The following is a 26,867-nucleotide window of genomic DNA, read 5'->3' on the forward strand; positions in this document are numbered from 1 at the left end:
GAAAAGACATTATTAGATATTAAAGAGCTTGTATTTAGGGACCTGATCCTAATTGGGTGTGATTAGGTTAAGCTAATCATCTGCAAACTTTGATTTGGAATAAACAATCATAACCACGGTTTGTTTTCTTGATCGAACATGATCCAAGAGAATGAATGCTTCAGAATTTATAGTTAGTTTGGTGATGATAATTTGATCAGTTTCAAGAGCTATTTTGTTGATGGCAATAACAGTTCTGATTATGTATGTATGTTTATGCATACATATACCAATTTATATGATGAACCAGTATACATACATGCATATATGTATACAGATTTATCAGATCAATCCTTGAATTCTGACTGATGCTACCATATCTTTAACAGTTCTCTTATTGCACCTAACTTATCTTGGAGTGTCTGAGATAGGAGATAAAACCAAAATACTCAGGTGGCAAATACAATGAATCGACATTGATCATGGAGCAGAAAGAACATGAACCACAAAATAAAACTAACCCCACAAAGATGAATTGTATCAGAAAACTGCATTCTTGATTCTATACATCAAAAGAAAAGAAAACCTTTAAAGCTTCAATCAACAGATTTTACCATTATTCAATCCTTAAAATGAATCACAAGAACTGAAGTTCATCAGTAATTGCTTTCAAAATGAGAAACTTAGACAATTGTTTGCAAAATGAGAAACTTAGATATTCAGATAATAATAAACTAGAGTTATGAGAATCTCTCTTCTCTTGTTGATTCCTTTTATCTTTCAATTCTTTTCACAATCTCTCTTCCTCTAGTTCTATTCATTTTTCTATAATGATTATCTTGCTATATTTTGAACCACTATACAAGAATGCAATAACAGAAAACACAAATTAGACAATAACAGATGACATAAAAAATTATTGTGGGAAAACCCTCCACTTGAGGGTGAATAACTCAGCCACACAAAAGATAGAACCTTTATTGAAGCTCCAAAAACAAATACAATGTTCTCAGGCTTATGATTTTTAACTTTTAACAATCAATCAGTAAGCCTCATTCACAGTTCAATCACTTTTGCTATGCATATACAGAACATACAGTGCTCCAAGTATCTCACAGATACTTTTGAGAAAATAAGAATGATCCGTGCTAGTAATTTGATCATCTACTGACCATACAATAACTCTCAAACATATGCAGATTTTGCTGTAGAGGCAATTTTTGCATTCTCTGTCTCTCAAAAAATACACATGGCTCATCTCATACAGCCTGGAAAAGACCTCAGTTAACTGATGCCTGACATAGACTGAATAGACTTTCACCGAGGAACACAAAGGGACACAACGTTTCATAATCATAAAGTTAAACGGTTGGCAATCAAGAGGCCAGATGTATTCACACAGGTCATATTCACGAGTCATCTCAGATATGAAGGAACCATGAAATATCCCTAGCAGACCGATTCACTGATCTGCTGTAATTTTATTTAAATAAATAGAATTCTCCTTAGCCACAGTCAATGCCAGATATGGATAGGTGGCCAGCTACAGGTCTGCAGCAGATTTGCTCTTATTCCAACACCCAGGTGTGCAGAAAAGGCGGCCCAATGCTGAAGATCAGATCTGAGATGGCGGCTGCTGCTGAAGATCAGATAAGAAGGGTTGCCATTGCTGAAACTGCTTGCTTTCTGCCTGAAAATAGTACTGAAGACTTGCTGAATCACAGCTGCTTGAGGGTTATGTCCCAAACGGTTTACTCTCTCAACCTAGGGTTGGTGTCTTAGTTGGAGGAATGCTCTACCAGAGCCAAGCGCCCAAAATGATGGATGAATAATGTAAAAGATAATCTTTCCTTCCTTTGCTTCTCCTTATAACTCCCTACTAGGCATTCGAACCCAAAAAATGACCTAATATGACTTAAGTGGAAACTTTGGGTTATAATGTTTATTTTCATTATTGGCGTCCAACATAGAGGAAAAAACATTATTTCAATCATGGTAAAAGTATCAAGTGTCACCGAAGCTCCTGTAGCTGGAAATCAAATAGTAGAGGTTTGACACTTTCCAACGGACTATCACACCCCAACACAATTGACCAACTGGAGCCAAAAATCTCCTTATTTCAACCTAGTGGCTAATAAATTAGCCTTATTTAAATATTTAATTACTAACTTAGGGAAATATATATATATATATATCCCCAAGAGCCAACTAATAGCCAGATCACCATCAGAAGGTGAAACTGAACTTGCCACCATCTGTGACTGATGTCGGATATCAAGAAATAATCGACAGTCTCATCCCTCAAATCTAGGGATAACCCTAAAAAGTAGGAAGACCTCCGAATCTCCCAAAATTGAAACCAGGGGACGGTCTCCTATAACCTCAATGCTGGATGATACCTCCACCTCCTAGAAAGTAGGGGTCTCCTCCTATAATTAAGGAACTCCTCTGAATCGTGCCCTTACTGTCAGGAACTTCAAATCCGAATACTGTAACCCTGATTGAGCCTCTGAACACTCTTGCCAGTGTACGAGACTCCTTGATAGGCTAACTCGCATATCACTGCCAGAAGGAGCTAAAGAGGGGACATGACAAACTAGGATGTCATGTGATCATCACATACTTTTTCCTTTTAGGGATCACATAATAATGATAATAACTAATAATTAAGAAAGCCACTGACAAAGATCGATGATTGCAGATAGAGATTACAACCTGATGACTCACACACATTGTAACAATCAAGCTGGCTGGTTATAGATAAAAAAGGAAGCTGACACATGTTTCATGTGACAAGAATAAAGACAATCATAATGTAGCCGTCACCAGAAAGCCCTTATAAGATTACAAAGCTAGATGCCCGACGACCCTTCATGATTTATTGTAACGGTGAGGCTATGCCATTTTACCTTGATAAAATATGAAGACTCAAGACGGTAATAGTAATAAATAGCAGAGATGAAAGAATTCAATAGACTCACGATAAAATCTAGCAATCATAAGCAACAACTCTGAAGCATACTTTTGATGACAGATGCCGAGGAGAACAGACTTAAAGCAGCGTGAATAAAGGAATCACACTATAATAGAATAAACAACATATGCTCATAAAGCATCAGAAGACAGAAGGAATAGAGCACCAAAGTCAAACTGAGAAAGCTTGAGTTCAAGATAATCATCAACATGAAAGTCTGCACATCCATCACATGTATGATGATATCTTCTGCTACTACAAAACATTAACATTCCCTCTTAGCAAAGGAGATATCATTTACAAATTTTCAAGTCACAGAGTCTCTTAACATGAAAAAACACCTGCATGTGTTAACAACAAAACATTTTCACTGATTTTCTCAACGTGATAGCATCATGGATTTACTCACATGATGTTCACCGTGGTCACTTCCCTATGTGAAATAAACACAAGCTCTCATCATGGAATCCCTCAACGTGATGTTGTTATGGGGTCTCTTAGGATGACATCCATGGTCCACCATAGCTACTCCTAGAGGGTGGATCAATTATGGCTACTCCCACGTAGGGAAATTCAAATGAGCATAAGGGCTCATCATGAAATCACTCAACGTGATGTCATATCATCGTTATGTTCACCATGACTACTCCCAAAGGGGGAATAAACACAAGTGCTAAGTCATGGAGTCTCTCACATGACATCCACCATGATTACTCCTAGAGGGTGGAACAAGGGCTTTCACCTTAAACTTCTTTTTGATAGAGAAGAATGCATTAACAAGGGCTTTCACCTCACATTTCTTTCTAATAGAGAAGAATGCATTAACAAAGTTTTCACCTCAAACATCGCTCTCACGGAGAAGAATGCATTACAAGGACTTTCACCACAAATCTCTCTATCTCAAAGAAAAAAATGCATTACAAGAGTTTTCACCTCAAATTTGTATATCTTAGAGAAGAATGCAGTATAGCACATAATAGGAACAATTGAATGTCTGGGACTCCCTCTCAACAAAGACTGCCTCTCGGCAGGGGCAACATTCTCACAACTTTGATTACCAAAATAAACTATAGTTGGCTCCAATGTTTGACCAAAAAATGAGCTTTAGCAGTCACTTTGTTACATGAGCTTGCAGATCCTTTGCAAACGATTTGGCACTTTCCATTTGCCTTTCAAGCTCCCTCTAAATCTCCTACAGCTTGCATCAACCTCCCGACTTCCTTGTTTGAGGTTGCCTCGATGCTTCTAAAGTCTAGGAGTGTCCTCTTTGACCTCATCACAAATCACCTTAAACAGAATGTTTGTGGAGCTACAAATGTTAAATATAAATTTGATGTCCAATTATGTTCTTTACAACACCACAACCCATTTAGCTGACATCTTTACTTCTTCACAGAACACCCTCTGAATGCGATATCCTCTTCTTAGAAATAGCTGATCGCAAAGCAAACTCTTCATCCTTTTCAATTTCCTTGCCAAAGCAAACTCTTCATCCAATGCTAACTCGACCTTGTTATGAGACATCAACTAAGATTCATGACTGCAAGCTAAGTCCTCATGAATGATCATATCTCCAACTGTCATGACATCCACACTAGATGCTTAATCTCTTTCTCCTTATGCGATTTCAGGTAAATGATCTATCATCCTTTTGCTTCTTGACCCATCTTGCAACACAGAGAGATTAATAATAACTCATAGAATTAAGCTATCCTGAAGAGAATTATACAGACCAATGCTAAAGGAATACATGAAATATATTCTAAATAAGAACTGCATAAAAGATACATTAAGATTAGTCAAGGATATGAAATACTTATCTCTTAATAGACAATAGCTTCCCCCTGGATCAAGGAATAAGAATCTCATGCTCCTACAAGATATTAAGACTTGTCAAAGCACCTCCAAAGAACACAAGGTGGTCTGCAACTAAAATCAAGAAACTTCTGTAGCAGACTATGTACCCAAATAGGGCAACTGAGTCTCTAAGCTTCACACAATGCCCTCAAAACTCACTCAAATAGTTTAAGTCAAAACAATAGAGAACAAAAGACTGAACAACAATCTGAAATTTCAAACAAAATAAGATCAAATCTTCAAACAAATTTGAAATGAGCCCATCACAAATCAAACTAGCAACCACTCAGAACTTTTTTCAATCTTCTCATGTTGCAAGTTATATATACGTACCCTACAGAAATAATATAGCTTTCCCTTAAACTGAAGTCGTGAGTACCCAACCAAAAAAGACAACTAGCTTGATGATCACTTCAGATTGCCTGAACCAGAGTGAGATCATTCATGATCTCTATCAATTCCATATGAATCAGCAAAAATGAATCCTTGAACCTTGCTGACTAAATCTGCAGTCATGCAACTTGAACACAATTATAAACTCATATCTTTACTACAGAATTTAAACCAGCAGCACAAAATTGGAATTAGGAATTTTGGACTTGAAAAATCTCTATACAAGAACCCTTCTCAAAATGAAAAACAAATTTAGATTCAACAATGAAAAATTGACACCTTTAATTCCAGAGCTTTGTTCAGAAATGTTAAACTGATCAGCCAGAAGGATGAACAAAAATAAACTTTATTAGGATCAGACTTATGCCAGAATCTTATTACTTTCTCAAAGCCACAAAATCAATATTCAACACAGGATTATATAATATGGCACCTAAAGTCAGGAAAGTAATACTTTAGATTCTTAGAATAAGAATCCTTCTTAATTGTCATCAGATACTCTATGAGGTGAAGCATTGTTAACGTATGCAACAGCAGCTTGATGTTTTGGTTTTGATAAACAATTTCTAGCAAAGTGACCATACTTGTCACATCTTAAACATTGAATTCTGGAGAGATCCTTCTTCTTCAGTTGAGGAACTGAATCAGTATCCTCATCTCTATTTGTCTTGAAATTTCCTTTTCTGTATTCACTTCCTTTCTTTCGAGATGTATGAGCAATAAGAACATGATTTTCTTCATGGTGAGATTTCCACCCATTTCCTCTCTCCTCCAACCTGCATTCCTCTTGAATGCAATCAGTTCTCAGGCGATTTTGGGTAGTTGATCTCTTCCACTAATCCCTTGAATGAAAGATTCCCAAGAGTGAGGAAGGCCATTCATGGTTACTAGACCAGGTCTTTCCCCTCAATTGATTCTTCAATAGCATTTAGTTGATCCTTCAATTCAGTAATCTTCATAAAGATGATCAAAATGCAGCTGTTGCCAGCAAGCACTTATAAGACCATGAAGCTAGATGCCAGGCGACCTTTCATGATTGATTGTAACGGTAAGGCTGTACCGTTTCACTTCAGTAAAATATGAAGACTCAAGACAGCAATAGTAATGAAGAATTCAACAAACTCTCGGTAAAAGCTGGCAATCATAAGCAACAGCTCCAAAGCATACTTCTGATGACAACTGCTGAGGAGAACAAACTTAAAGCAGCGTGAATAAAGAAATCACTAACAGCATATGCTTATAAAGCATCAGAAGACAAAAGGAACAGAGCACCAAATTTGAACTGAGAAAGCTTGAGTTCAAGATAATCATCAAAATGGAAGTCTGCATGTTCTGAGATATCCTCATGTTTTAGTGACAATGGGGTGGTTGACGAGCGGCACCAAGGAAACTTGGGAACAATGTCCCCATCACCCAGGGACATTCCCCTCTTGGGAATGGCTGGGTTAGCGGTGGGGACATCCCCAGGTTACACTGCTCAAATCCCGAAAAATACATTTGAAACCTGGATTATTAGTGGAAGGTCGAGTCTTTAGAAATTTTGGAGTTCTAGATCTGATAGAGCGGAAACCAGGTTGGAATCAATTGTCCGGTCAGCAGGTTCATTGTTAGGAAAAGGTAATGAATTCGGGTATCAAATTGATTAAACTGGAATGAAGGGCAATGTGTTTAGGAGCTAATTTTCAACACACAAGGATGAAATGATGAACACAAGTTGATTTTCAAGCCTGGTGCAACTTATCGATGGGTTTTCTTTAATTCCTTGATTGGGTTCTAGTTTTGATTGAAATTGTTTGATCAAGTTGGTTTCTGACCCTTGTTTTACACCCACTGCTCATGGCAATGTGGAAACTTTGTAGATATGCTTGCCTCTTAGCAATTCAATTTCTGTAGTAAGCTGGTTCCTTGTATCCTAGCTATATCTACTTTGACTGAGAAAAAAGAGAAACATACTTAAAATGGAGTAAACTGAAATGGAAATGGGGGTGATATGCCCAGATTATGCTGCTTTTCCTTTCATAATTCAAACAGATAAGGATGGCAGATGGACAGTAGGGACTGGCTATTAGGATAACTCAAATAAACTAAAAGCATGCTGACATTTTTAAGTAAATATGAGTTGCTGCATTTGCTTGGACAGTACTCTCTCTTCCCCCTTTTAAAACTTTTAGGGGTTCTGGCTTTCCTTTTTATCTTAAAATTATACATTTTTTATTTTCATGCACCAAATGGGGTGAGTTCTCCAGTCCTGTAAAAAGGGGATGACCCCTCCAAATCCCCAATTTTCTGGGATATTGAGGATGTTCCTCAGACCCCCAGTCCTCACGGTAAACTACTTTGAAAGTTACCTTTTCTACATGCTTGGTCTTTGCACCATGTTACCAAGTAATGAACAAGGAGATCACTGACTGAACTCGAACCTGGGTCATCACTGTGGTAATTGCTCCTTTGTACTACTAGACCTTGGGATGCTGGAATCTGAGTTTCTTTAGTGCTTTAGTGTCTACAGGAAATTTACTTACCATATTTTTCTTCAGGTCTTGTAGAATTGTCTTTTCTGAAGTATGAAATATTTGCTTGGCTGAATGTTTAGTCCTTGTTTACATGATTCTGTCTGGAAATTGGAGCCTAAAACTGTGGAGGTTCCTGAATGAATTGAAGAGTACTGTAACTAACTTGTTCCTTAACAGCCTTGATAAATTACAACATATGGATAATGTAATCAGATTCAGGAGTATCAGCAGACTTGACTGATATATTTTTGTCAAACTTAGTAGAAAATTGAATGCATCTCTAATTTGCCTTTTTCCTTGGTTATGTGTGATGCCAAGGTTCAAAGAGGCAAATGGTCTATTAATTGAAAAGTGCAAAATGTACATGCCTAGCTTAATTAAATAAAAAATGGTAAGCATTTTCCATGAGCTAGTGATATAGTAGATAAGGCTGGTTTCTTTTGTCAAAGTGATAAGAAGAAAGTTGACATAAACATTTAATTTGCTTTTCCCTTGGCTATGTATGGAGTCGAGACCCAAAGATTCAACATGCTAACTAATAAAAAAAGAGCAAAGTTCATTTGCATAGATTTAATAAAAAAATTGGTAAAGAGTTCTCCATGAACAAGTGAAATGTCATTGCTGGCAATACATTTACCATTTCAATGAATGGGAACTACGCTGGCTGACTCAATCACAGAACTGTGAGATTGGTCTTTATAAAACGACAACTTTATTCCATGCTACCATGAGATAGATGTTTGTCAATGTTCATGAGGTTTATCTTCCTTGTTTTTGTCCTTCTGACCTTCTGAATTGGATATTTCATCTATCATATATCTATCTATCTTGATTTTTCTTGCCATCCTTTACCTGTGGCATGCTGTGTGTCTGTCTCAAATAAGCCCTCATACCTGGGATTGCTAATGTTGACTTCCTTGAGCTGTTCTCTTTTAGCCAATCGAAATTTCCTTTTTAGTGCTGAGATTTCAGTTTTTAATATTTTATTAGGTAGTGAATTATTCCTTTTTAAAATCTTATTGCGAGATTTATAGAATTCTTACATTTGCAGTTTGTGTTTTCCTCATCTTTAGGTACATGAACCATCTTCTCTACTCTAAAAAGGAATCAAATAGAATTAGAGGTGTTGATTTGGGAAAAGCTATAAGTAAGAAAATTTATTTTCAAAGACTGTTAGTTACTGAAAGTGTTTTGCTTTCATCATAAACTTCTTCATTCAGTAAGGCATTGTACACACAAATGTAATGTTCTGTATATTCATAAGATTTTCTTGCAGACTGCCATGTAAATACATTGCATAGAATCATTTATAAACATTATCTTTGTTGGCAAACAATCCTCCCGTGGTTACCAATCCTGCTGTTACTGAGACCATGATGGATCTGTATTATTCTCTATACATGCAGAATTGTTCCAGTCCAATTCAGACATTTTATTAATTACTTCTTTACCAAGAACTAATTTTATTTCTTTGTCCAGCAAATAAAATTTAGCATGTGTTTAGCATGTGTATGTGTTATTACTTCTTTTTGATTTTTTGGGACAGCTAGTGTGGCAGTTCGGCTTCTCTTCTCGGTTCCTCATTTTGATTTTTGTTGTTGCTCTTATTCCTTTCCGCGGACACCACTTGGTGCTCCTGTTGCTGTCTTTTCTTCGGCCTGGCTGTTGTAGTCCCTTGGACCCGCTTGTTGGTCTTTTGTTGGACATTGACATTAATAAATTTTTCTTATCTTATCTATGTCATATAATATTTTTAGACAATTTTTTTTTATAAGTTAGATTTTCTGAAAATAAAATTCAACTTGGTGTCTGATTTTTTCTGTCTCACAAATCTGGATTTCTGAAGTTAGTGATTATGCTCATTACTCAGTTCATAATTATATCTAAAATAGTAAAATTTTGGTCAGTTCATAACTTTCTAATATGTATAATATTCCAACTTTTCAGAGTCTGACATAGATTTATAGAGAGTGATGGAAATAGTATGTGTATTAGTAAAAATCATAAATGTGTTTAGTGTAAATTGTTCTTATGCAGTCTCAAGTTTTAGCAGTTTTCTACCAAGGTAGTCAGATGAGTAGCCTATCTAGTTTTTTGTTTGCTGCTAGATTGGTGAAGCTATGCTCCTACTTTTGACCAACCTTTCCTACTACATACTTCATGTATCTTCTTATTACTATCAATTTACTTTTGTTCTAACTCTTGATGATATGAATTTGCTGACAATTTCTCTGCAACTGGAGGTGTTTGTTCGTAGGTATATTTTCCCAAAAAAGGACAGTCATTGCTAGATATTTTGTATTTGGTACTTGATATCAAAGAACCAAAACTCGGAATTGGCTTGGAATCGGCAAGGTTGACTCGACTCGTGAATCGGATCGGAATCGGCTATGAATCGGCAAAGTGAAAAAAACCCTTGAAATTTAGAGATTCTAACTATTTAAAACTTATTTCATGCACCCTTTATTGAATATATCTTAAAAACACTATAACATCATCAAATAGAAGCTAACTTACATAAACGAAGAATATATGATAAATGCATCACATACTTAAAATGTAAATTGTAATTTGTAGCTGAAGTAAATAGAAAACATAGAATTATATGACATAGATATATAGAATTATAAATGTTGTCAAATCATAAATGTATGTAAGATGAAGATCCATAAAACCAATGACATCAAATCATAGATGTATTTAAGATAAAGATCCATGCAACGTATGTCTATCTATAAATAAAATCAAAAGACAAGTCTATCTGCTCCAGCACGAGCTCAAGTCTATCTCATTTTTCCTCTCTTTTTGTCATACTCAACAAATAGAAGGCCTTTTATGGTTATAAGAAAGAGAAATGTGAAAAAAAATCATTAAAAAAGTTGTATTTTTTTATGTTTTTAAGTTGCCCAATTGGGCTACCCAATTTTTCCAGCCGATTCATGGCGATTCATGCCAAGAAATCGCCGATTCAATTTGTCGATTCACAAAAATTCGCCTCGCTTGAATCAATCCACTGAATTGCGTGAATCGCCATGATACTCAATATTCTGCTTTATTTTATATGCTATAGCCTATAAACCTTTACATAAGAATAGGTAATTTGGATATAAGGTTAAGAGCATTTTTACGTTTTTAATCTGAATTTGACCTGTTTCCTTGCCATCATACTTGTAAGCTGATGATCAGAACACAAGATTTGTCACTAATGATTTGAGCCCTATTTAGTTCGTAGCAGTCTTTTATATATAAAAATCAGGGAACTTATAGACTGATGCTATAGCTAACTCCAATATTTGCTGCTAACTATTGTAAGAGAAGATGAAGTTTCTTTTCGTCTTGTCTGGCAATGGTCCGTGGAGGTTCTCCAGAAATAGTTATAAAGGCATAATAGGAAGTTTTAATTGAATACTAAATGAATTGAATATTTAAGTATTGAGCAGTTGAACTGAATTTGAATTGTTTTTTGGCCATCATACATGTATGCTGATGACCAGGATACAAAATCTGTTGCCAGTGATTGAGTTCTATTTAGATAGTAGCAGAGTCTGTTGCATATAAAAGTCAGGATAGTTATCATGACTGATACTGCTAATTCTGTTAGCTATGGGATTGTTTTATGTAGAAGAGCTCTTTTTTTCTTGTCTGGCAATGACCCTTGGAGGTTCGCCATGGTTGGTTATAAAGGCATAATGGGATGTCTGCTAAATAGGTTATACATGCATTTTTATTTGTTATTAAGTATTATTTGGTTCACATCAGTCGGTGTAAATTGTATTTTTTCATTTTGTAACAATTAATGATAGACACTAAGAGGTTATGCAGATGCCAATGTGAAACTTACCTGACTTGCTCTATCATTATTTAGGTGAAAGAAATTATATCTCATTATCCTTCAAACTACAAGCAATCTGCTGTCATTGCTCTTCTTGATCTTGCGCAGCAACAACATGGAGGTTGGTTACCAGTCTCGGCCATGAACAAGGTACTTTGGGTGTTTAATGATATTTTTATTTTTGTGGTTCTGCTTTGAGAAAGATGATTCTTCTATAGAGTTTGTTGTGCCTTGGTTGTGTTACATTATTCACTCTGGATGTACCTTTGCTCTTGTTTTATATGTTTTCAATGTTCATATAATGTGTTTTCCAGTTCAATTCAGCCACTTTTGTTCAGCTGTGATCATCATGTTTTTAGGGGTAGCCTGTGTTTGGATTATCACTAGCAGGGCAAGCTCTTTAAAGTTTGCCGTGTTTGCTATATTGAGCTACTAGTTGACTTCCATCCTTCTGCTTGAACTAGTTGACTTCAATCCTTTGGGTTGAACTAAAGGTGTTCACTAATTTGATTCTAGAACAGTTATTTAATGTGTATATACCTTTTGATTTGACCTAGATTATGTTGTTTCATATATGCAGCATTCAACATATCATGAATTTTGTATTCTTTATCTTTGAGCTTGGTAATTCAATGTGGTGCATATTTGGCATTTGCAATGCGTTGATATGTTTTTTTGTTTTTTCCCTTCTTTCTCGCACGACTTTAACTATTTGGTTATGTTTGCGGTCTTAAGATTTATGGTTATGCCAGGCCTTTTTGATGTCAATGTCTTGTTTGTCATTACTTGGACCCAAACCTTTTGTAGCTAATTGGCTGTTTAATTGCCATATCTGTTACTTATTGACTTAATCTTACCATGGATATCTGGTATGTAGCAGTGCCATGCAATATTCTTTGTTTCATTGTCCACTTGTTATTGAGAAGCTTTGCAAATTTGCATGATTCACAGATAGTAGGTTGTGTATCGGGAAGCTTTCCTATCTATTAATAATCCTGAGACTGAGAATATTGCTGGTAGTATACCCTCTAAGGACTGTACTCCGACTTATATAAAAAGTGTGTACTCTTTGTTCTTCTAAATATTTTATGTATTTCTTTGTCCTGATTTTTTTCAGAGCTAAACTGAATCTTTCTACATATGAGTATTTTGAAGGCATAGTTTTGGTATTTACTAATCTCCCCGTGCTTCCTTATTTACTTGAATCAAATTTGTTTGCCGAGTGACTGAGTTAACCTAGTGGCCTGTTTTAGTTGGGGGATCTTGGAAATCTACATAAATAGTGTGGTTCATTAATTGAGTTCTTTAAGCAGATTAACCTATCATCACTTCCTCTTGATTAGATTAACCAATAGCCTTTTGTCCACCTCAGGAGATTATAATGTGTGTAACGGCACAATCCTATACAGGGTAGATTACTTTAAATTGTGCCAGACCTAATTTCTTCATGGCCAATATTTGATCATTAATCATTCTATTTTTATCCATATTCATTATGTTTGTAAATCTATTAAGATATCATTGGATATGCTCATGCAAACATACATATTTAGACTTTTTGAACTTCCCAAGAAAATTCTTTGCATTCGATCTTATGCATTCTGCCATAATAGAAGTTTCCAAAACCGGTTTCAATTTCTTTTATTAAGTAATTTGTCTTAGGTTTTTGCCAAAGAACATGAAATGGAAAATAAGTTGCTATGCTGTGCAGATTAAAAATGGCTTGATTTAAAAGCAATAATACGCTTATCCTAACAATAATTTTCTCTTTATTGTAACATATCTAGTGTTTATCCTAACAATATTTTCTGTCTCCTTGATAAGATTGTGAATATAAAAGTAACAAGGGTTTTTTCATTATGGTGATTCAGATAGCCGAGACCCTTGGAATGGCTCCAATTCGTGTTTTTGAAGTTGCCACATTTTATTCAATGTTTAATAGATCAAAGGTCAGATGTTGTCACTCATAGAAGCTCAAATAGCAATCAGCTCTTGCTTCTAGTTTATCTAATATTGTATACTCATTTGATTATGTTTGGTGTATCTTACATGCAAAGATAATTCAGATTTAAAGCTTGGTTTAACTTTTATAGAATTATTTAGAGATACAAAAAATTAAAGGGCTGTCCACTGCAGTTCATTTTATGCTTCAAATTTAATCAATTGTAACATATTTTTAGTTTTGATTATTTTGAGAGGAAATGCTTTTTTTGTAAGAACTGCTGTATCATGGAAAGGGGAAAGTTTTGTTTAAAAATGTTTTTAGAGTAAATGACCATCTCATAAGAACTCTTAACTATTGCATTTTTGAAAGGGGAAATGTAATGCCTCGCTAAGAAACCCTCAGAATGTAGGACAAAACATATGTTAACAGAGATGAAACAACTTTTTTTTAATCACACACATATATACCTATGCATAACTCGACATCCTCACATCATGAAGCACATGATTGCAAGATACATTAATCAATTATGATTACTCTCTCAATCAAACATTATTTGACAAGCAACTTATCACTCCAGGGTTCCTTGACCTTCCATACTAGATTCAATTGCATCCAGTGAAGTGTTCCTAGGCGGTCTGTTCATAACATTTATCATCATTATCACAAACCAAACATGATGTTCCGACCCTTAGAATACCAAGGAACATATTAGAATATTTTAAACATTTTTAGTATCTTGCTATAAATAGCTAGTTCTTCTAGAACCAAAGTTAATGGTCATTTAGGCTTTCTTTTTAGTTTGTTCATTTAGTTCTATTTATAGACAATCTTTATTAAGACAACCTTGCTTTTCTATTCATGCCTCTATAGCATTTGTAAGCTCTATTTATGAGTTCATTAATAATACAATTTTATCCCATTTTTAACAATTTCACGGTATTAGAGCAAACTGATTTGTGGGCGACATTTTTGGCAGTCTGTTGCAATACCTGGATTAGGGTTTTATTGCTAATTCGTGGGTCGGATCTGTTACTGCTGTTTGAAAATGGCAAAAAATACACCATAGCCGTTAGTGTTTTTTTACCATGGTCTTCTCTGTAAGTTGTGGATTCTATTCTGCTGAAAATTGCGAGTCTTAAAAATGCATTTTTTTGTATGACCCACCTTTGGCTTTCAACCACCTATCTGTTAGCGGTGATTCTTGTTTGTCTGGTAGCAAAGTTTTACCTAGACCTGCACTAGCACATGTCCAGCTTAACAAACAAAGAAATGGTTAGGGATAGGAGTTTTTTGGGGCCTAGTGTGATGATTGTTTCTCGTTTTATTTACCCAGCTAAACCCAACGAAAGCCGTAGGTTCATCCAGTCTATTTTCTTATTCGGTTTTCAGTTTTCCAGCGTGTTCAGTTTGTCTTGATTTTCATGTCTTCACAAGGTTGACCAACAACCTCCGTTTCAGTGATGGCATCTTTGACCAACATAATGTTGGAATGGAATCAACGGTTTAATGGCGACAACTACAGCACGTGGAAGGAACAGGTGATGACGACATTTTTATATCGTCTTGATAAGATCATTTTGGGTACAAAGCATGTCCTACTCAAGCTCAGAGAGATCAGGATAAATGGGACGAATGTAATCAGGAAGCTGTCACGCTACTCAAACTTTTAGTTATAGATGATCAACTCCCTCAGGTGCCTAAACATATAAGGAAGTCTGGGACATCATGAAGGATATTTACGAGACATCCGACAAGAGTAGTGCTTTCTTTCTGAAGAATTTGCTGTTTTCTATAATGATGGGCGAGAAGACAACTCTTTAGGCCCATCGTGCTGAAAATCAATGATCTATGTAACCAATTAGAAGCTATTGACTGCAAGATGGAGGAAGACGATATGGCAGTGATCACACTGAAAAAACTGCCTCGATCTTATGAGCTTTATAGACACACACATTATCAGTTTTACTAGTGTTGCCCTGGCATTCTCTGATCTTTGCAGCAAGCTTCTGCAAGAGGATAGATGGAAGCAACAATTTGGAAGTCAAGCCAGTTACTTCTCTTCTAAATGGGTAGCCTGCACAGCTAAAGCCTCAGACAAGAATAAAGGTAAACCTCAACCTACACAACAGAAAGGATTAAGGGAACCTCCAACTTCTTCTAAGAATAAGAGTTGCCAGTGCAATTACTGTCTCACTAATATGGTCACCTAAAGATAGATTGCAGGAAGCGGTTGGTTGCAGTGCAATCTTCACAGAAAGGGTCTCAGTGGAAGGCCCAAGTTGCTACCATTCTGATCAGAAGCAACCTATCTCCTATGTGTTCATGGCCACATGCCCATCAGTTCATGCCACATCCTCAGCCTGGTTCATTGACTCTGGTGCCTCTTGATATTTTACACATTGTTGGGATTGGTTAACAACAGAATTCATGCCTTTCTTTAATTAGTTGTTTTAGGAGGAGATGAGTATATAGTTGTTGGTAAAGGAAATGTACAGATTTCACTGTGGGAGGGATTTGAATCTCTCAATGTGTACTTTGTTCCAGGCATGAAGCTAAATCTACTGCCAGTCAGTCAGATTATGCTTAATTCTCCTCAGTTGGATGTTTTCAGTGCACACAAGTGTACTATTATTGGTGAGAACTATCAATCTACAGTTGCAGTTGGCCACAATTATCATGGTCTATATAGACTCATTGATACAAGCGATTCTTTGAGCAGGCCATGGCAGCAAAAAGTTATTCCATCAGCAATCTTTGGGATCAACAATATGGGCATCTGAATATCCACTATCTCTCTGTTGGTTAACAGATTTATAGAACACTTTCATAATGACTCGTGAATGCCCAAACTAGAAGAGACAATCTGCAACTAACAGTTGAGTCACTTGCAATTATTATGTCAAGTGCTCTCTGAATTTTAATACGAAGGTACAACTCCCTTCATCTGATTTACAATGAATGATTTTCTGATTATGCCTTTAACCGGAAGGCACAAAAGGCACACTAACATCCATTCATCAACATGAAATGAATGCAAATATAAATTTAAATAATGAAAAAGGAAATTAAATACATGACACACAGGCCATTTAATCAATTTTTTTGTATACAGAGAAACAAAAAGGAGATTTAATATTCCATTTTGCATATATGGATGCACAGAACCTACAGATTTTGTAACATACACATGCACCTATCAAGATGGAACAAAATGGCATCTAAAAATTCAATGAAGCAACCAACATATTATTTCAATCAGAATAATATATATTCAGACCAACAGATTTGAAAAAACATATATTTCCCCAATTTTTAAAATACACAGCAAAAATGTTCAACAGATCACCTTATCTCCTGCCCATAAACAAGCTGCAAAATGAAAATCAACGCCCCCTTCACTTCTCAGTTACAATTGCAGAATAAAATAATTTCCCTTTCTTAGAGCACAAGCTGCTGGAAAAAGAAGAAAAAAAACTCTTTTTCTTTGAAAATCCTTCTCTTTTATAGATAATTCCAAGTCCTTCCCATGACTTTCCCATTTTTAAATTACTACTTCTTGATGATCCTTTTTTACATCTTTCCCACATTTGTGAGTAAAAGTCAGACTTACTCTTCCACTTTCTTTCCTTCATAACTGATTTTTGATAAGCAGAAACAATTTTTTTTCTCTTTAATCGCTGCCTTTACAACCAATAAAAACATTGTTTTTAATTGCTTTATTAGAGAAAGTATTAAACTAATATATAATGTATGCTTATATGGTCATAAAAAATAAATCCAGGAATATTTAAGACCAAAATATTTGTTGGGTCAGCCTTAGATTTAAATAACCAGCAACCTTTTTCGAATGCATTTTTTTGACTATTGGATATGTACACATAAATTGATTGTTGAACCACTTTGAACCTGTTGAACCCAAAGTTCAAAATTACAGAATTTTCCCTAAATCATTTGCCTTCATTAATGACCTTTGCCTTCTCATTTTCATCCATGTTGAACATTTTGAACCTTTGAACTTGGTTGAATCACTTTGAACCTGCAAACTGGGATGACCGTGGATGAACCTGTTGAACTAGTTCAGGGGGATTCAATGACTTGCGCTTTCACTTAACTGTAATTTTAACATGCAAATTTAAAGGGAAGAAATGACTATAGATACATGACATTGAAATAAAGGGAGTTGCTCAATTTTTTTAAAGTTGGGGTGCTATAAGTGGGCCAACACTCACTCCATTGACAGGAGATAGTCTGGTTGTTGGCTTACCTACGATCTAGACACAAAATCATGGAGTTTGTAGAGCATATTAGAGTGGGAAGCAACATTGTACCCTATTTTCAGATGGTGATGTTTGGGGAGCATCCAAGCCCTTGCACTTGGTCCATGCACATCTTTGCAGACTCATGAATACTCCATTAAATCACAAGTTGCAGGCATTTTCTCCTACTTGATGATTTCGGTAGGAACTCAACATTCAGACATCTAGTGGGTAGCTTTTGTTAGCATGAATGCTGATGGTATTCCTTTTGGGGAGTATCCTAAGCATTGGACTGATGGTTAGCGTGATTGACATATTGCATTCATGACTGTGCTTGTCATTGATGTCAACATAACATTGTTTTTGTGAAAACTGGCAGAGTAGCAGACAGAGAACGAGGTCATACGGACTATGTATTGATAATCAGGTCAAGCGTCGTTGAGGATGTGTTCTACATTGTATCCTGATGAAGTGGTCAAGTGCGCGTACAGGGAACCAAAGAAATGCGGAAGATATGAATTACAATAAGGAGACGGAGTACCTAATAAGTGGTTTCTGATGTTTGGATTGTATCTCTTCACAGGGATAGAATCGTGATGACCACAATTAGACAATGACAGTAGACAGCCTGATGATGACGTCAATAAGTGCGCAAGGTCAACGGTCACACGTGTGAGCCGACAGTTTTGTGTAATTGTAAAATAATTTTAATATCTTAATGAGGTCCTATTATAATTAATTGTGTAATTATAAAATAATCGTAATATCTTAATGAATGTTATTTTGAGGATATGGTATAAATGAAGGTTATTTTCTTTATTGTGAAGTGTATGAATGTATGAAGTGCAAATTGTACAAGTGATATGCGAAGTTGGTAAATGCGTGTAAGTGATCCAAGGGATTATTGGATGCGAGTTGGAAGATTTGGTATGGAGATTTGAAAGAGGATTGTTCCGGTCAAGAGGACAGAGGAGTTCAAGTTATTCATCTCTATTATTCTGCAAGGAATAATATAGACCAGTTGGACAGTGAGTTTGGTGGTCTTGCCCTTGAAGTTGTTTGGACAGTGGGTCCATTTGCCTTCTACAACTCCTAATAGGGTTGGAATCTCCAACAAGGGATTAAAAGTCTCCTAATAAGGACTGATATGTACTAAATATATTTTTGATGTAGGTGCATCATGGGTTTGCTCGATGACTACTTGGAGTTCTTGGAGGAATGCTTGGTAGTTGCTTTGGAGAGTACTTGGAGTGTTATTCGGTCAGAGAAGAGGTGCTCGACGATCCTGGAGGTGTTCGGTCATCGAAGGCACTTGACATGCATTGGGAGCTTGGTGATGCTTGGTTGCAGTGTTGACCGAGTAGCTCGGTCAATGAAGGGACTCGGTTACCAACAGAGTAGAACTTGACATACACTGGGATCGCAACTTATACTGGCTTGCTCTTTTTGTAGTCTGGTGTTGTTGCTCGGCATTGCTTGGGGGATTTTGCTGATGTTCGATAGCGTGGTTTGCAGATTGGAGTTCTTGCAGATTAGATTGGCCGACTTGGCATATTTAATGTGTGTAGCATATGATTGTGGCGTGGATCAATCGTGGGAGTTTGTGTGGACGTATTTGGGTCTTGGTTATTTGTTCTATGTGTATTTGATTAGTGTTGTAAGCCTTTCTAAGTCATTTGGTATTTAATATCTGTTGGAGGTTGACTTGTGGCTCAACATGTATTTAACACAAGGGTTTATTTAATTTGTAACTTACTAGGCTGACTTGTGGCTTAGTTGGGTATAAGTAGAGGGTCTTGTGGAGTCTTAAGTCATAATCATCCAGCTTGGAGAAGAGGATGTGGCAGAAGAGTGAAGTTTGAGGCCGAAGAAACGAGGAGATTGCTTGTTGGGCTTGCGAGCACAAGTTTAGATCTCGCGAGGTGTTTCTTCTAGGGTCCTGTTGTGCTATAGATCTGGACTAGCTAGCGTTTGGATTGGATCTTGAGGGATTTGGTAGAACTAATATTGTAATTGCATTTGTATTTGGTTGTAACCAAGAAGGCCTTACAGCCTGGCACATTGCATGTAATTAGTTGATTTATGAATAAAGAGTTGAGTTGGTATCAGATTATATCTTGTGTTGTGTTTCTACTATGTGGTTATTTGTTGGGGGCTAGGTCATCTCCTTTGGGGATACTCCTACCTTGCACTATGTCAGGTGGTATCAGAGCACATTTGTTCGTGAGCGTGTAGATAGATTGTTGAAGTTGAGGCAGTTTGCACCAGGACCTTGGGTGGGATAAGCTGATCTGAGAAGATCTTGATCTTGTGGTGGATTCTTCTTTTTGGAGTCCTAGATAACATGGTTGCGAGGCGGCTGATTGTGGTTCTGACTTGCAATTGCAGAGGACTTGCAGATGGATCAATGGATGTAAAGATGGAAGGTTGATCTTGATGGAGCATGATCACAGAGAGTTTGTGTGATTTATGTTGCAGATCTGTGTTCTTGAACTTGTGATTTGTGTTAGTTTGTGGTGATTGATCAGGGAAGTACTGTACATACTTCATAATTCTTTGGGGCCGACATATGGCCGACATGTTATAACCCTAAAGTGACAAAAATACTTGTATAAAAGGGCTAAGGGTCAGGTATCTTTCATAATGTGTGATGCGAAAATTGCTTCTTGCGGCAGTATTGAGTTGTAAGGGATTACAGATTGTAATCAAGTTGTAATCACTGGATCATAATAATATTGGACCTGCTGTTTGGTGGACGTAGCCCAGGGTTTGGGTGAACTACGTTAAATCTTGGTGTCTTGTGTCATCTTCTGTGTGATTTATTATTTTGTCTAATATTGTTTATATTTGCATGTAATTGTTATTTCTATCTGTGGTTTAATCCTAACAAGTGGTATTAGAGTGAGGTGGTTTTTCAGTTATCCTTTGCAGGAAAGTCTCACAGTTGAGTGGGAGTGATGGAAAACGAGGGTAAGTTGAAGGTGGAGAAGTTTAATGGGTAAAACTTTCAGTTATGGAAGATGCAAATGGAGGACTATTTTTATCAGAAGGATTTATGGAAACCATTGGAAAGAAAATCCAAGAAACAAAGAACTATGACAGATGAGGACTGGGAGATTTTAGATAGAAAGGCACTTGGAAGTATTTGGTTATGCCTGGCACCATTGGTGACATTTAACATTACAAAAGTGAAGACGATGGAAGAGTTGATGGAAACCCTTGCGAAATTGTATGAAAAGTCCTCCGCTTCAAACAAGGTATTTCTCATGAAGCGTTTATTTAATATGAAGATGACAGAAGGTGGATCTGTTGTGGAGCATTTAAATGAGTTTAATACTGTTACTAGTTAGTTATCTTCTGTGGGTATTAATTTTGATGAAGAAATTAGGGCTCTCTTGATTTTGTGTTTTTTACCTGAATGCTGGAATGGCTGTGAGTAATTCTGTTTTTCGATCTAATACTCTAAAATTTGATGCTGTGATTGGTGTTATTTTGAGTGAGGAAACTTGTAGGAAAGCCTCAGGTGGATCTACATCAAGAAGTGCTTTGAATGCACAAAGCAGAGGTAGAATGACTGAGAGAGGAAACAATTTTGGAAACTATGGGAAATCAAGAGGAAAATCAAAGGGAAAGAGGTCTCAATTCAGAGGACCACGAGATTGTTGGTATTGTGGTAAACTAGGGCATAAAAAGAAAGATTGTTGGATTGGGAAGAACAATGAAGGAGATAAGCCAGAAGAGAACAAGGAGGCAAATGTGATAAGTAAAAAATCCGAAGATGATGTTTTGCTTCTTTTTTTAGAAAGTGTTGATGATTCATGGGTTTTAGTTTCTGGTGCTTCATTTCATGCTACACTTCATAGATGTTATTTTATTAATTATGTCAAAGGGGATTTTGGGCTTGTTTATTTGGGGGATAATGAACCCTATCAAATTGTTGGAAGGGAAAAGATAAGATTAAGTTGCAGAATGGGAATCATTGGCTACTACATGAGGTAAGACATGTTCCAAGGTTGAGTAAGAATTTAATTCCAACAGGGCAACTCGGTGATGAGGGTTGTGTAGTTACTTTTAATAATAAAAATTGGAAGGTTTCAAAAGGTTCCCTTGTGGTAGCAAAAGGTGTGAAAGTAGGCACCTTATATCTTTGTACATGTCATACTGTTCCTACTATGATTGTTTTAGAGAGAAATGAATGTTTAGGAACAATTGTTGTAGTTGAGCAGGAAGAACAAATGATTGCTGTAGATTCTGATACAACGCTATGACACAACAGACTTGGGCACATGAGTGAGAAAGGTATGAAAGTACTTAATTCAAAGAAAGTTTTACCAGGTGTAAAATGTGTTAATATGGATTTCTGTGAAAGTGGTGTGTATGGAAAACAAAAGAGAGTGAGTTTTGTGAAGAGTGGGAAGGAAAAGAAAAGTGAGAGATTAGAGTTTGTGCATACAGATGTAGGGGGACCAGCTCAGGTATCTTCCTTTGGTGGCTCTCATTATTATGTTACGTTTATTGATGATGCAACTAGGAAAATATGGATTTATTTCCTTAGATAAAAATTTGATGTATTTCAAACTTTTAAGAAATGGAAATGCTTGGTTGAAAATGAGATTGGTAAGAAATTAAAATGTTTCATATCTAATAATGGTGGTTAGTGTTGTAGTCATGAATTTGAAGAGTATTGCTTCACTAATGGTATTCATAGACAGAAAACTGTTCCAAGGACTCCATAATAAAATGGAGTGACTGAACGCATGAACATGACTATAATGGAGGGTGCAAGGAGCATAAGGTTGCATGTTGGGTTGCTCGTAAACATGTGGGCGGAGGCTGTCAATACTGCTGTATACTTGATTAATAGAGGTCTCTCTACTCCTTTGGGCTGTGGTATTTCAGAGGAAGCATGGACTGGTAAGAAGGTGAGTTATTCTTTTCTCAAAACCTTCGGTTGTGAAGCATTTGCTCATATAGATTCTGAAAATAGAATCAAGCTGGAAGCTTAGTTAAAGAAATGTGTATTTGTTGGATATGACATTGATGAATTTGGTTATAGGCTTGGGATTTTGAAAATCATAAAATTGTAAGAAGCAGGGATGTTATATTCAATGAGAAAGTGTTATACATAGATCTGTTGCAGCAACATGAGAAGAAAGAAAATGATTATGTAGTGCTGGATGATACTCCAAAAGATGATGTTCCAACAATTCCTCATGATTTGCAACAACTGCAACAACAAATACCACACACACTAGTGAATGTTTAGAGGGGTCAGCAAGGCTAAATAGACCTCCAGAAAGATTTTACCCCTCTTTGTATTATTTTTTACTTACTGATGCTAGTGAACTTGAATCTTATGATGAAGTTGTGCAGGTGGCTACTAAGATTCAGTGGGAGTTTGCAATGGCAGAGGAAATGGACTCCTTGTTGAAAAATAAGACTTGGGATTTACGCAAGATGCCTGCAGGGAAACAGGCTTTACAAAATAAATGGGTTTACAGGTTGACAAAAGAGGATGGAGGTAAGAAAAGATTTAAAGCTAGGTTAGTTGTAAAAGGATTTGCACAGAAAAAGGGCATTGATTTTGATGAGATATTCTCTCCTGTTGTTAAAATGACTAATATTCGTATAAGCATTGACATGACATTGATAAATTTGGTTATAGGCTTTGGGATTTTGAAAATCGTAAAATTGTAAGAAGCAGGGATGTCATATTCAATGAGAAAAGTGTTGTACAAAGATTTGTTGCAGCAACATGAGAAGAAAGAAGATGATTATGTAGTGCTGGATGACACTCCAAAAGATGACGTTCCAACAACTCCTCATGATTTGCAACAACCGCAACAACAAATACCACACACATTAGTGAATGTTAGATGGTCAACAAGGCTAAGTAGACCTCCAGAAAGATTTTCTCCTTCTTTGTATTCTATTTTACTTACTGATGCTAGTGAATGTGAATGTTATGATGATGCTGTGCGGGTGGCTACTAAGATTGCAATGACAGATGAAATGGATTCCTTACTGAAAAATAAGACTTGGGATTTATGCAAGTTGCTTACAGGGAAACAAGCTTTACAGAATGAATGGGTTTACAAGTTGAAAGAAGAGGATGGAGGTAAGAAAAGATTTAAAGCCAGGTTAGATGTAAAAGAATTTGCACAGAAAAAGGGCATTAATTTTGATGAGATATTCTTTCTTATTATTAAAATGACATATTCGTACTGTTTTAAGTATTGTGGCTACTCAAGATTTTCATTTGGAGCAGCTTGATGTTAAAACAACCTTCCTTAATGTTGATTTGGATGAAAAAATACATATGGCACATCCACAAGGATTTGAGGTCAAAGGTATAGAGAACTTAGTGTGCAGATTGAAGAAAATTTTATATGGCTTGAAGCAAGCACGTTGACAATGGTATTTGAAATTTGATAATTTTATGCATGAGCATGGATATAATAGGTGTCATTCAAATCATTGTATTTATTTTAAAGAGTTGGATGATGACAATTACATTATTTTATGTTTATATGTTGATGATATGCTTGTAGTTGGGTCTAACATGGATCACATTAAGGGGCTGAAACGCTAGTTAGCACATGCATTTGTTATGAAGGATTTGGGGGCAACAAAACAAATTCTTGGTACGGAAATTTGCAGAGATAGGAAGAACGGGAAATTGACATTATATCAGGCTGATTATATTGCGAAGGTGTTGCAATGTTTCTCAATGGAGAATGCTAAAGCTGTCAGCACACCTTTACTTGATCACTTGGAGTTGACTAAGGAGATGTGTCCAAAGACAAAAGAAGAGGAGGATAAGATGTCCAAGGTACCTTATGCATCAGCTGTAGGAAGCTTGATGTATGCTATGGTGTGTACAAGGCCAGATATTGCACATGCAATGGGAGTCGTTAGCAGGTATGTGAGTCATCCAGGAATTGAGCATTGGAATGCAGTAAAATAGATTCTCAGATATTTGAGAGGAACATCCAATAAGTGTCTACATTTTGGAGGCTCTACTATTGATTTACAAGGATATGTTGACTCAGATTTGGCAGGGGATATTGATACCAGGTGGAATACTACAGGTTATGTATTTACTGTTAGTGGGGTAGCAGTGAGTTGGGTTTCTCGATTGTAGAAGGTTAATACTTTATCCATTACATAGGCAAAGTATGTTGTTGCTACAGAGGCAACCAAGGAGACAATATGGCTTCAGTTCTTCTTGGAAGAATTGGAACACCTTCAACGGGATAATTATTTGTTTACAAATAGTCAAAGTGCCATTCATCTTGCGAAGAATTCCGCTCTGCATTCAAAGACAAAACACATACAGTTGTAGTACCATTTCATTTGGTCAATTTTGGATGATGGACAAATAAAGCTGGACAAGATACACACAGATGACAATTTAGTGGATATGGTCACAAAGGTAGTGCCAAGGGAGAAGCTGACCTCGTCTTCAGCTTTGGTTGGTCTTCTAGACTGAATAAAATAAGAGAACAGTTGAGTCTAGGGTGGTTTGATCCAGTGGGAGCCCTGTGTGGTAGCGATATTGTTACATGATCAATCTCCAAGTTTGAGATTATTGTTTAGAGTGGACCCTAATCAGTCCCCAAGTGGAAGATTGTTAGTTTGTGGTGATTGATAGGGAACTACTGTACACACTTCATAATTTGTTGGGTTGTGGCGGACATATGGCTGACATGTTGTAATTCTAAAGTAGCAAAAATACTTGTATAAAAGGGCTTAGGGTTAGGTATTCTTCATAATGTGTGATGCGAAAATTGCTTCTTGCAGTAGTATTGAGTTCTAAGGGATTATAGATTGTAATCAAGTTGTAATCATTGGATCGTAATAATATTGGACTTGTTGTTTGGTGGATGTAGCTCAGGTTTGGGTGAACCATGTTAAATCTTGGTGTCTTGTGTTCTCTTCTGTGTGATTTATTATTTTGTCTGATATTGTTTATATTTGCATGTAATTGTATATGAGCAATGTTGGTATGCTAATAGAAACCAAATTTAAATAAAGCTTCTACAAACTAAACAAAATTCATAAACTTCAAGATAGACTAAGATGAGCTCTCAATTGAGAATATGAGCCATTAATGGACTCTCAATAATAAGCTCTCTTGTTGAGTAGCTTTGTCTAAATAGATAGGATGTATGCTCAAGCTTTATGCTTCAAAAAGGGCTTCAAATGGAGTTGGAATTTGGGTGTGAGTGTATGGTTTTGATGTAAAATGGCTTCTCAAAATGGCATTACGACTTTACTTCATGGATTGTGTTGTTTTGCAAAAGGGAAGGATCCAATTTATAGGCAAGAGGCTTAAGGGATTGAGGGTTAAGATGCAAGGATGGGGAAAAGCTCATGGAGGGCTCAGATTGCATGAGAGGAGAGCACATGGATTGTGCTTCCTTACAGCCAATTAGGGAGTGACACATGTCACAGGGTGAGAGGATGGAGGAAAGGGGAAGGATGAGTCAACAAAGGAGGCTTAAGGGATAAAATCTTCATAAAGACCCTCATAATGGCTTATAAGAGCAATAAAAGGGCTTGGAAGAGTCATTTATGGCTTAGTGGGCTTCATAAAGTTTTATGGTTGAGATATTTTGAGGGAGATGAGAGGAATTTCGACTTGGGCTTGATTAGGAAGGTTTTAAGCTTGCTTAGGATGATGCAAATGATTAGAGGATGGATTAGGATGGTTTAGGATTAGCTTAGGGATAGGCAAGTGGATGGCATTTAATGAGGGTGGGTGAAGGAAGAGATATTTGTTAACTTTGGCTTGGGTTAGTAAGTCTTAACCCATTTTTAGGGAATGTGACAAGGTTATGAGGGGATTAGGATTAGGTTTAAAGACATCTTCTAGAAGAGTCTAGACTTTGGATGAGGATAAAGACTTTCTGGAATAGTCTAGAACTTCCTAGGATGAGGATGAAGACTTTCTAGAAGAGTCTAGAACTTTTTAGGATGAGGATAAATTATATTTTTAGGAAATAAATAAAGTTTTATTATTTCAAGGGTTTGGGTTGAGGAGATATTTATTAAAACTTTTTTAATAAACATGAGGATTAATATTTAATTTTAATTAAATATTTTGAGTTGG

The 26,867-nt window shown here is 36.3% G+C and overlaps 1 protein-coding gene across 1 annotated transcript in view; it reads left to right on the forward strand.

Annotated features, from left to right (window-relative positions):
• The window catches only part of LOC149538297 (NADH-ubiquinone oxidoreductase 24 kDa subunit), a 57,744-nt gene that overhangs the window by 12,979 nt on the left and 17,898 nt on the right, over positions 1-26,867 (forward strand). Inside the window, exons 4-5 of the mRNA XM_089799674.1 lie at positions 11,582-11,698; positions 13,420-13,497. Coding sequence (XP_089655800.1) covers positions 11,582-11,698; positions 13,420-13,497 — 195 coding nt within the window. The remainder of the gene's footprint in view (positions 1-11,581; positions 11,699-13,419; positions 13,498-26,867) is intronic.

Source organism: Cupressus sempervirens, chromosome 9 (genome assembly GCF_028749045.1).
Source record: "Cupressus sempervirens isolate cs-2001-9-10 chromosome 9, ASM2874904v1, whole genome shotgun sequence".
In the NCBI taxonomy this organism is placed as follows: domain Eukaryota; kingdom Viridiplantae; phylum Streptophyta; class Pinopsida; order Cupressales; family Cupressaceae; genus Cupressus; species Cupressus sempervirens.